The following is a 12,459-nucleotide window of genomic DNA, read 5'->3' on the forward strand; positions in this document are numbered from 1 at the left end:
ATGCCGTTGACGAATGGGAGCGCGCCACGTGTGTGCGTCCGCTGGCACGGACGTGCTCGATACATCGAGCAGCGCCGTGCCAGCGGCGCGGCTGTAGCGGCGGCGGTCCTGCGCCTTGCCAACGGCGCGGACGGCGGTGGCGTCTTTCGCCACCGCTGCGGATGCTCTAAAACTAACTAGCAATTCAAGATTGAAAAGCTCCATAATAGAAGTGGATAGAAACAGAAAGCCAAGGCTTTTTATAGCATCGCAATAAACCCAATTTCACAAAGCTCTTGCTCAATAATCTCAAATTCTCCATGAAAATAAGCTTTAAGTTATGTGCTTCCATTTGTTTACATCCTTATTCTACACACAACAACAGAGCACAAACAAGCAAAGGCCCAAAACCTTCACTTTCCCTTCCACCAAAAATCCCTCTCCGGCAACATCACCTTCACATCGCCGCCGCCGCGCCACCGCTCTCCTTCCACAGCACCGCGATCTGGCTCCTCACTCGGTGCCCACCCCCGTCGCTCCACTCCAGCCACCCGAACGACGACTTCGCACCACCCACAACCGCGAATCCGGCAGCATCCACCGAGTCCGCGCCGCTCTTGAACGTCACTTCATACGACAACTTCTCCCCCTCTCACTGAACACCAGCTTGCTCGGCGACACACTCACCTCCACCCCCGGCGGCGCCGCCACCCCACCTCGTACACGGCTTCCGCCGTCTTCCCGACGTTCGTCACCGTCCTCTTGTACGTGATCACGCCTCGCGCGCTGTTAAACACAACCGAAAACGAAGGGTAGTTCAAGTTTCCGGGATTCTTGAATCCCAACGCATCACAATCCAACGACGAAGCATCTTTCGAAAACACAGAAATCCTCTTCGAATCGTATCCGATTGTGCATAGAAATCCCAAATAATCCAAAGTTTCCAAATCGTAAACCAAACCCGGATCCAGAGACCGGTTCGGGTCGACATGGCCCGACCCGTGGATGTAGGCGTTGGACTCGGATCCGGTGGCGAGGTCGCTGAGATTCTTCCCGGTGTTGTCCACAATGTAGGCGGTGGTCATCATCGCCGACTTGATCGCCGCCGGCGTCCACGCCGGGTAAGCCTTCCTCAGCAGCGCCGCGAGGCCGCTGACGTGGGGGCAAGACATGGACGTGCCGGAGATGATGTTGAATTCGACTCTCCTAGTGTCGATATCAATGTCGGTGGGGCCGATAGCGCCGGTCCACCCCGCGAGGATGTTGACGCCGGGGCCGATCACGTCCGGCTTCAAAATCTCGGCGGTGCGGTAGCTCGGGCCGCGACTGGAGAAGGCTGCGATGCGCGGAGCGGAAGGGGAATCGCTGATGACGGTTCCTTTGAATACGATTGTAGCCGTTGGATTTGGATCTGAGGTAACATAGGCTCGGATTTTGTCTCCGGCGGAGGCTCCGACCATTGTGGCGGGGATGAAGTGAGCGTCGGCGAGAAGCTCTTCGCCGTTTTCGTCTAGATTTGCCATGATCATGCCGGCTCCGCCTGCGACGTGGACGGCTTCGCCTTTCTCCACTCTCGCATTGCCGCCGCGATCGCAGATCACGATTTTGCCGGCGACCTTCGATGGATCGAGTTTGCCGGTATAGCAGTACTGGCTTCCGCAATCCTTGGAGTAAACCAACGGAAGCAGATCTTCGCCGAGTGAATCGCCGGAGTAGAGAGAGACGCCTCCGTAGACTCTGCCGTCGCCGAGAACGACATCGGCGGGGAACTCGCGGTCGAGCGTGGAAGCTCCGACGGTCAAAATCCACGGCGCGATGTTGACCGAAGTGTAGGCGCCAGGTCCTGAGTTTCCGGCGGAGCACGACACGACGATTCCATTCTCCGTCGCTGCGTAGGCTCCGATCGCGATGGAATCGTGGTCGTACGGCGGCGCGTAGCCAGTAGCGCCGACGGAAAGCGAGATCACGTCCACTCCGTCCTCAATCGCTTGCTCAAACGCAGCTAAAATATCGGAATCGTAGCATCCAAACGTCCAGCAGATTTTGTAGACCGCGATCCTCGCCTTAATCGCCATGCCTCTAGCTTCACCCTTCGCAAATCCGAGCAAACTCGCGTTCCTCACCACAGCTCCGGCGGCGGTCGACGCTGTGTGCGTGCCGTGGCCTTCCGTATCCCTAGGAGACTTCAATTCATTCGATTCCCCGCCGATTCGCCGTTCGCAGATTCGTGACCTAAATAATACGCTCTCGCACCAATAATCTTCTTATTACACAACGTCGCCGGGAAATCGGGGAAATCTCCACATTTCCCCTTCCACCGCGCCGGAACGGGGCCGAGACCTTCATCGGAGAAGCTCTCCCGCTCCGGCCAGATACCAGTATCCAAAACTCCGACGATTACATCATCACCGTAGTAGGAATTCGGCCATATACCGAACGAATCAGCTAAACCTAGAAATTTAGGCGTTTGGGTAGTGTGAACCCGACGGATCGCGTCGGGCACGACGGAGACGACGCCGGGGACGCTGCGGAGAGCGGCGGCCTGATCGGCGGAGAGGCGCGCGGAGAAGCCGCGCACGGCGCGATCGTAGGTGTAGAGGATCCTGGCAGGGCGGTGGTGCGGCGGAAGGGAGCGGAGGATGCTGGAGTACCAGTGGCGGTGTGTGGAGAAGGTGAGGGGCTTGCGAGAGTGGGAGACGTGGACGATGAAGGTCTCCTGGCCGTCGGAGGAGACGGCGGAGGAAAGGAGGAGAGAGAGAGTGATGAGGTAGAGAAAGAGTAAGGGCGTGTATGGGGGAGGCTTCATTTTGTGAGTGGAAGTGAATATTCGGCGAGCAGATAAACGGAGGCCTATAAAATGGGAGTGAGGAGTGATTGGTGGGTTCGGATAGGGCCACGTTTGGGGATAATTTTTTGGAGATATTTGATTCTTTTTTATTTCAATCATACTAGTAGCAATATTTTATTATATATGTGCCCTCTAATAATTGGTTGCTTATGATTTCACTATTTTTCATTTTTCAGTCATTTTCAAAATAATGAACCTTAATGTAATAAGACACTTTCAATCAGGTATGGGTTCACTTTATTTTTAGTTTTATTACTTTCAATATGATAGTAAAAAGGACACTTATTTTCAACTTTCTTATAATAATAATAATAATATCTCGCCATAATTTGTGTCACAGTCGCCATTGTCAATTAATTTGCCATAGCCAAAAGGGGTTAGGTGGGGTTGTGGTGGGTGGAAGAGGGGTAGTTGTGGACTTGTGGGTAAATTTATAAACAATGCAACTTTGTTTATTTAAATAAATAAGGTAATTATTTATTACTAATATAACTGAGATTCACATGATTTAATAGAAGTGCTTTCATTTCTATTGTATCTATAAGTTCAAATACAAATAAGAATTTATTGATGTTATGAATGTGGCTTAAAGTGTGGGCAAATATTAGGATGAGATCAGCAACAAAGATTAAAATTAAACAAAAACAAAGACCAAACGAATAAATGAAATGAACCTAGCCTGAATTGCGTCCTATGTAGGAAGAAATGTGATTTTGAGTGCGTGTGTATGTGAAATGAATCTAGTCTAAATAGCGTCTTGTGTAGGAAGAAGATATTACCACCCTATCATTTTCTTTCGAAGTCAAAAATAGAAGTCGTTTGTTCGATAACAGTGAATAACGGCGTTGTCAGATGGACGAAGAACGGAAATGAATCCCAAGCAGGAAACTGCCACACTGGGGGTTGGATGCTCCAAAGACCGAATTTAATGGCATTTTCTGGCCCATGACACGTCACTTGATTCTCAGTTGTTTTCTTTCATGTAAGCAAAGTTTAGATATCTCATTTCAATCTAAGTCAATTATTGCATATGACATAACTCCAAGACATATGAAGATCTCTCCCTCTCTTCCTATCTTTATCACACACAATGGGACAAGGATTCATTTGCCCTAAAATCATCAACTGAGATAAAATAAAACTCTGCACAAGCAACAATTCAATATAACAAAGTAAAAGAAAGGCAAAATATTTTGCTGAAGCAATAAGTAGTATGGCTCTTCTAGTGACTCTTCTTATCAAAGAGAGGGGCTCTTTGCACATTGTCTTACCAAGAATACCAGATTGTAAAAACTACGAAGCACTCCAATTTAGAAACATACCAGAACCGGGACGTGACCATGAACGTCTAGTTCTTACAGTTGCAATCACCTTGGCAAGTAGGAAAAATTCAAGAACAATGAAGTCAAGAAGGAATCAGATTCTTGCCATTCAATCAACATATGATATCAAATGCAGAGTTAGAATACAAGATTTGCAAATATAAGACAAGTATTAACCTCAAGAAATTACTTCAAATGAAGTGGACAAAATACTTGAAACTAAAATCATTGCCTGAACAAGGATATAATTTGTAAACACAAGCAGAAATGCAGCAGTTGATCAAGGAAAACAACGATGTGGGCGAGTTCATACTAGATATAGAATTTTGAAACTGTGTTTCATAAGCCAAGCAAAACGCCTGCTTCATCATTGTAGCGTTTAAAAGTCAACAAGACGAACCCAGACAAGCTACAATGTACCAGTGTTAATATATTCTCCTCAATCGTATACAAATAAAATAGTACATTTACAATATACCTGTCGTAGATTAATGTCATTTGCGTGCTTCCAATCAAAGGAAACCCATAGCAGATCCGACCCTGACAGAGAGGAATAACATATAAAGTGCGATGAGGCCCGCTCCAAGCATCTTGTTAGGACGCATATCATTATGGGGTAAGATGACGAGTGCCCAGATAAGTCCAATCAAGATAAACCCCAAAGTGTAGTACAAACTCGAATCTTGGGGGATAGCAAACAAGCCTGGTTTCTCAGACCAGGCTCCCAGCAGCATCGAGATGCCCAATCCAATAAGTGTATTGAACATGGGACCCGCATAGCATCCAGACATAGCGATCTGCACGCCTTCCCCACTGTTCATGGACAATGCAAGATTCGAAACCAGATCGCCCATCGAGTTGCCCCAGGCCAATACAGTCACTCCAAGAATGGAAGGATTGACACCAAGAATCATACCCAATCCAACAAGCAGAGCAACGAGCTCGTTTGCTATCATATAGAACCAAACTATGCTCATTAAAAACCCTCCTAAAACCCATGGGAGTAAGAACCTTCGTGGTGGATGCTCTGCCCTTGTGTGCTTGTATGCGAAAACACAGAGCACAGAACCAACTGAAACACCCAAGATATACGAAACTATTCTACTTTGAGAACTCATTTTCTCCTGCGTATTCCATAGGCAAGCGAGGAGAATTGGTGCAAACAGAGCACATCCGACAGCATATACCCTTGACCAGTTTTCCTCCTTTACTAAGGGGATAGTGAGTCGCCTTGGAATTGTCAAAGGCAACTCCAGAAGTGCACATATCTTTGAAAACGAGAGTAATCGTTGCTCTGCATCTCTGTCTTCTTCATTCCATCCCCACACATTCTTGTCATCAGGAATCTTAACTTGATTTGAATATATTGCCACGTTTGAGGCCCACATCCACTGTGGCAAGGAAGAATGAGCCTGCCCCCCATCACCATTAGTTTCAAGTTCAAGCAACGAGCCAAATGCAGACTCATCGTCTTGACCTCCCGAAAACACACTACCCTTGACAGGGAGCAGAGGCGTAACAACATCCAATTTCAGCCTCTGCACTTGCTCCCTCAAAATCTCATTAGCAGCAACAGCAAAGGCATACACTACGTAAATCGCTACAAAAGCAATGGCAGCACCAACAGTCACTTCACCAACAATCAAGATCAATAGAAGGGCCATAAGTGTAAATATGAAAAACACAATATCCCTTATAAAGCACTTTTTATCAATCTGAACATCCTGATCAGCTACAGAAAGGGAAACAGCCCCAACAACAATGCAAGTAACGAACACCGCTCCTCCCAGCACACTATGAAGCCCAACGTCTCCAGCTCCAGTCCCTACGAAGGCAGCAATACTGGCAAATACATCAGGAGCGCCATTTCCAAGCGGAAGCAGGGCAACCCCAGCAACCGTCGGAGAAAGCTTCAATAGACTCGAAAGCATCTCCAACGAACAACAGAAATAATCAGCTGCAGTGTTGCCCAACAGATAGAACAATGCAGTAAGCCAAACAGCTAACAACAAGAAAGTCCAAGGGCTGCCATTGCAATCACAGTAGTAGAAGTTCAGGTAGTCGAGAAACCCATTCAATTTGCACTGAGGCCGCGCTTTCAAGAACTCGCAACTATTATCGTACCCCTTGTGATCGAGCAGCCCCAAACAAAGCTCAGATCCATCACTATCTACATAAGTAGGATCAGTTCCATTTACAATCGAATTGGAATCTACTCCCAATTCAACCATTCTCCTCCTAAACCCAGACAATTCCCCTCTTGAGCTCAGTTTCGTCAATGCATAACCATGATCGTAAAACATAATGATCAAAACTAAGGTACATAGCCCATTGAAAAACCCTCGAAATCGAGAACTTTTTCTGCCGTAAAATAAATGCATATGCCTCATCTCCCCCTCTAAATACACATGTAACTGCAATTACACAGCTAAGAATAATTTCCTAAAACCCTAATCCCCAAAATTGAACTGAACCCGAAAAGGACAAAAAACGGGTCTTGATTTGACTAACCTGCAAATAACGAAAATGAATCGGATGATAATCGGGTTCGAGAAATTGGGAACTAGGGTTCCGAAATTGAATTACGATAGCTCAATTAGATGGCAATCGGGTTATTGCATCTCAGTGTATGACCAAGATTTTGTTCTTTCCGAGAAGCTTCCCTCGGAAAACTGATTTTTCAATTGCCGGGATATAAATATGGATTTTTCAATCATTTGTAATTTGATTTTTCATAATTATATTTTGCCCCCTGGGTAATGCTTAATAACTAAACTGTCTCAATTTTCTTTTTTACTTGAAAATAGAGTTCTGATATAAACGTAGAGATAAGATATTTTTATAACAATGAAATACTACTCCACAATTTAGTTGCAAAAACATTATCTTTCAACTAATAGATCATAGGTTTAAATTACTATGAAAGTAAACGTTGAACTAATATTGATCATCTTAAAAAGAATTGAATAATATTTCTACTTCTTTTGTCCATCGAAGAGATTAAGGAAGAAGTAATTTATAAAACTAGGAACACTCTTTAACTCCTATGAATATATGATTCATAAGTCAGGGGTGATTGACATGATCCAAATTTGCTTAAAAAATTCGTTACAATTATGGATTTAGAGTGGTTTGTAATTAATTGTCAACTTAAACAATTCTATCAGTATATAACTAATAAATGTATTGATTAAGTATCTCTAATTAATTGCCAAAATTCTACTCCGTAAGGGATGATTTAATTAGGACATGTGTGAAGATGGAATCCACGAGCTCGGCGCTGCATGACAAGTTCGGTATTACATATCGGTTGTTAGCCGAACTGAATCGAGTTCGGTGATTAGCCGAGCTTCATCGAGTTCGGTGATTAGCCGAGCTTAATCAAGATCGGCGAAGTAGCCGTTGTGAAGTAGCCGTTGCTCAGTCATAGCCGTTGAAGTATTAGTTAATTTTCGGTTAGAGTTAGTTTGTAACTGCAGTGTGTAGTTAGTGAGCTGTTGAGCGCGGTTTTTTGTAGTAGTCTAGCTCAGCTACATATACTCTACTTCTACTTGAAGAGAGAGTAATCCATTGTATCAAGATCAATATTCAATAAGAGTTTTTCATTGTTTTCTCAATATCGTGTGTTACTCCATACTTATCACAAATCAAGTTCTTCATTCATTCTTGCAATTGTGGCTTGTTCATTCCTGATACGTCTTGATTTTATAACAAGTGGCGCCGTCTGTGGGAACGAAGAACAAAGCTTAGGCAATTGAAATTGTTTCCTGGCTGTTTTGAGGTTATTTCTGCTACTGCACATCATCCGTTTGAAGAATGGCTACTGCAAGGCTAGAGGCTGAAAAATTCACCGGTTCCAACGACTTTGGACTTTGGCGAATGAAGATTCGTGCAATGTTGATCCAGCAGGGGTTGTCTGCTGCCCTTGAAAAGAAAAAGGAAGGTGATGAAGGGAAGGCCGAGTTGGATGAGAAGGCTGCGGCCAAGTTGGCAGAAATTCAAGCTAAGGCTCACAGTGTTGTGATCCTTTGTTTAGGCGATAAGGTGCTACGAGAAGTGGCAAAAGAAACCACTGCAGCAGGCGTGATAGCAAAATTGGAGAGTCTTTATTTGACTCGCTCTCTTGCTAACAGGTTGTGCATGAAGCAGAGGTTATACGCCTATAGATTCCAGGAAGATAAAGGCATTTGTGAACAAATGGAGGAGTTTTCGAAGATGATTGATGATCTTGAAAACATAGATGTCACTATAGGAGATGAAGACCAAGCTATCCTGCTGCTCAACGCGTTGCCAAAGAATTTTGATCATCTTCGAGATGCGATGGTGTATGGGAGGGAGAAAACCATCACCTTATCTGAAGTAAAGGCCGCATTGAGAGCAAAGGAATTGCAGAAAGGTGCTTCAAGATCTCAAGAGAGTGCAGCTGAGAGCCTACACATCAAGAAGTTCAAGAAGCCAAAATTCAAGAAGAAATTTGAGATTTCTAAGCCTTCAAGCTCTGAAGTAAAGGAGTCAAGATCCTGTTTCTGGTGTAAGAAACCAGGACACCTCAAGAACGATTGCTTTGCTTGGAAAAAGAAGCAAGCATCTGAGGGGAAGAAACTGAACAATGCGGATTGTGTTGAGCGAGTAGAGCTTCCAGAAATCATGAATGTAATGGATGGTGGAGTTAGCGGATCTTGGATAATGGATTCGGGGTGTAGTTTTCATATGTGCCCACATGAACATTGGTTCCAAGATCTAAGTCCTGCTACTGGAACGGTGCTCTTAGGGAACAACCAAGTCTGCAATGTTAGAGGAATAGGAAAGATAAAATTCAAAATGATGGATGGATCTGTGAAATTGCTCAGTGATGTGAGGTACATTCCTGAGATTAAGAGGAATCTCATATCATTAGGCTTGTTGGAAGTAAAGGGGTTTTCATTCTCATCTCATGAAGGCAAGATGATGATCAAGAAAGGAGATCAGATGGTTATGACTGCAGAAAGGAGAAACAGCCTGTACTATCTGATTGGAGAGGTTGTGATTGGTGATTCAAATGCTGTGGCTGCTGAAAACTTGAATCTATGGCATCTACGGATGGGACATCCAGCTGAAGGAAGCCTCAAAGAACTAGCCAAGAAAGGTCTTATTTCTGGAAACACATCAAGCAACCTTGGTTCCTGTGAACAGTGCATCTTGAGCAAATCAAAGAAGAAGCCATATCCATCTGGTATGCATTTATCTACATCTCCTTTAGAGTATATCCATGCTGACTTATGGGGGCCAGCTCCAGTAACCACTCTTGGTGGAGGGAAGTACTATCTGGCAATTGTAGATGATTATTCAAGGAAGCTATGGGTTTATATCCTAAAAGAAAAATCAGACACTTTCTCTAAGTTCAAGAATTGGTGCTTGGAGGTAGAGCTTGAGAAAGACAGCAAGGTGAAGTGTCTTAGAACAGACAATGGAATGGAGTTTCTTTCTAGAGATTTTGATGAGTTTTGTAAGGAGAAAGGGATCAAGCGTCATAGGACAGTACCCACAAATCCCCAACAAAATGGGGTTGTTGAAAGAATGAATCGAACAATCTTGGAAAGAGTTCGGTGTCTCCTTTTCGCTTCTGGTCTGAGCAGTAAATTCTGGGGAGAAGCAGTTTGTACTGCTGCATATCTTATCAACAAATGTCCCTCTTCTAGCCTAAAGTCAGATACACCAGATTATAGGTGGTATGGGACTCATGGTGACTACTCAAAGTTCAGGGTTTTCGGATGTGCAGCATATGCACATGACAGAAAGAGTAAGCTTGAGCCTCGGGCAATAAAGTGTGTGATGCTGGGGTATCAGAAGGGGGTGAAAGGTTATAGGCTATGGAGTGTTGAGCCTGGTAATCAGAAGGTTGTATTGAGTAGGGATGTGGTTTTCATTGAAGACCAGATGCCTTACTTGAGCAAGGGAAAACAGAAAGATCAAATTCCCTATGATATGTTTGAGGTGGAGCTAGGGAAGCTAAGCCTGAATCCATCTGCGCGTGACAGTGATTCAGAGAGTGATGAGCTCAGTGATGAGCAACAAGGAGACTCCATTTCTGATCAAGGTGGAGTAAATCCGCAGTCTGCTGATGGCAACCTAAGGAATTACCAACTTGCTAGAGACAGAGTAAGGAGAGAAAATATAAGGAAGCCAGCTCGGTATGCTGAAGCAGATGTGGTATACTATGCATTGTGTGCTGCTGAAAATCTGGAGTATGCGGATCCTCAGTCTTACAAAGAAGCAATGGTGAGCAAGGACAGAGAAAGATGGATAGAGGCTATGAATGAGGAGATGAACTCTTTACTCAAGAATAACACTTGGGTTCTTGTGGATAAAAGCAGCTTGAAGCAAGAATCTAAGGATAGAAAACTCATAAGTTGTAAGTGGATCTTCAAGAAAAAGGTGGAGACAACAGATAAAGGTAGGATCAGGTTTAAGGCTCGGTTGGTAGCTAGAGGCTTTACACAAGAAGAAGGTATTGATTTCACAGAAGTATTTGCTCCAGTGGTAAAGCACACCTCAATAAGGATTTTACTTGCTGTTGTGAACCACAGAAACTGGGAATTGCAGCAGCTTGATGTCAAGACTGCATTCCTTAATGGGGACCTTGAGGAAACCGTCTTCATGAGTCAGCCTGAGGGATTTATAAAGAAGGGAGAGGAGAACAAAGTCTGCTTGTTGAAGAAGAGTTTATATGGCTTGAAACAAAGCCCAAGGCAGTGGAACAAGAAGTTCAATGAGCAGATGGTTATTCATGGTTTTCTCAGGTCTGAGTATGATGATTGTATATACATCAAGAAGGCTGGAGATACTCCTGTAGCATACCTCTTGCTCTACGTAGATGACATGTTACTAGCTGGTCCATCTGTGGCTGAAATCCAGAAGATCAAAGCTGATTTACAGAAAAGTTTTGAAATGAAAGACTTGGGTGAAGCTAGAAGGATTTTGGGGATGAATATCTTGAGAGATAGGAGCAAGAAGTTACTGTTGCTATCTCAGTCAGAGTATATTGAGAAGATCTTGAAGAAGTTTAACATGGAAAATACTAAGGCAGCCTCCACTCCTCTGTCACAAAGCTTCAAACTGTCAAAGGAGCAGTCTCCGAGAACTGAGCAAGAAGTTTTGGAGATGAAGCAAATTCCTTACTCGAATATTGTTGGAAGCGTCATGTATACCATGATTTGTACAAGGCCAGACCTTGCACATGCCATCTCAGTCACAAGTAGATACATGGCTGATCCGGGAAAGGAGCACTGGAATGCACTCAAGTGGACTCTCAGGTACTTGAAGAGTTCTAGGAGCTGTGGGATCTTGTTCAAGGGAAGTCATAAGGAGGGTGAGGAAGCTGTTCAAGGGTATTGCGACTCTGATTATGCGACTAATCTGGACAACCGCAAGTCTCAGTCTGGATATTTGTTTACTTTGTATGGTTCTGTTATAAGTTGGAAGTCCGGCTTACAAAGTGTTGTGGCTTTATCCACGACCGAAGCAGAGTACATTGCACTCACATCAGCTGTGCAAGAGAGTTTTTGGATACAAGGTGTGATCTCTGATTTTGGGATAAATCAAAGAACTATGGTAATTTTCTGTGATAGTAGTTCTGCAATTTGCTTAGCTCGGCATCAGTATTTCCATGAGCGTAGCAAACATATAGACGTTCGTCTTCACTTCATCAGAGACGAGGTTGAGAGAGGAAGAGTGAAAGTGTTGAAGATAAGCACTTTGGACAACCCGGCTGATATGCTAACAAAATGTCTTGGCAAAGACAAGTTTGAGTATTGCAAGGATCTTATAAGTTTGAGCAGTGGAGGAGCTGTGGATTCAGGTGGAGAATTGTGAAGATGGAATCCACGAGCTCGGCGCTGCATGACAAGTTCGGTATTACATATCGGTTGTTAGCCGAACTGAATCGAGTTCGGTGATTAGCCGAGCTTCATCGAGTTCGGTGATTAGCCGAGCTTAATCAAGATCGGCGAAGTAGCCGTTGTGAAGTAGCCGTTGCTCAGTCATAGCCGTTGAAGTATTAGTTAATTTTCGGTTAGAGTTAGTTTGTAACTGCAGTGTGTAGTTAGTGAGCTGTTGAGCGCGGTTTTTTGTAGTAGTCTAGCTCAGCTACATATACTCTACTTCTACTTGAAGAGAGAGTAATCCATTGTATCAAGATCAATATTCAATAAGAGTTTTTCATTGTTTTCTCAATATCGTGTGTTACTCCATACTTATCACAAATCAAGTTCTTCATTCATTCTTGCAATTGTGGCTTGTTCATTCCTGATACGTCTTGATTTTATAACAAAT

General features: G+C 44.2%; 2 protein-coding genes across 2 annotated transcripts; both read right to left on the reverse strand.

Annotated features, from left to right (window-relative positions):
- Positions 1–411: 411 nt before the first annotated feature.
- Positions 412–2,815, reverse strand: LOC121789657 (subtilisin-like protease SBT1.4). The gene is given in 4 exon segments (XM_042188061.1): positions 412–627; positions 630–692; positions 695–2,182; positions 2,185–2,815. Coding segments are annotated over 4 exon segments (2,343 nt in total). The 5' UTR covers positions 2,786–2,815; the 3' UTR covers positions 412–436.
- A 1,052-nt stretch (positions 2,816–3,867) lies between these two features.
- Positions 3,868–6,825, reverse strand: LOC121789656 (cation/calcium exchanger 4-like). Its single transcript, XM_042188060.1, has 2 exons — positions 4,628–6,825; positions 3,868–4,198 (listed from the first exon to the last, which is right to left on the reverse strand). Exon 1 carries the CDS (start codon positions 6,537–6,539, stop codon positions 4,662–4,664), a length of 1,878 nt encoding a protein of 625 aa, XP_042043994.1. The 5' UTR covers positions 6,540–6,825; the 3' UTR covers positions 3,868–4,198; positions 4,628–4,661.
- Between the last annotated feature and the right edge of the window lie 5,634 nt (positions 6,826–12,459).

Source organism: Salvia splendens, unplaced genomic scaffold, assembly GCF_004379255.2.
Source record: "Salvia splendens isolate huo1 unplaced genomic scaffold, SspV2 ctg302, whole genome shotgun sequence".
NCBI lineage: Eukaryota > Viridiplantae > Streptophyta > Magnoliopsida > Lamiales > Lamiaceae > Salvia > Salvia splendens.

Excerpts from the sequence above, each read along its gene's own strand:
- LOC121789656 (XM_042188060.1), bottom strand. The coding sequence starts at position 6,539 with ATGAGGCATATGCATTTATTTTACGGCAGAAAAAGTTCTCGATTTCGA.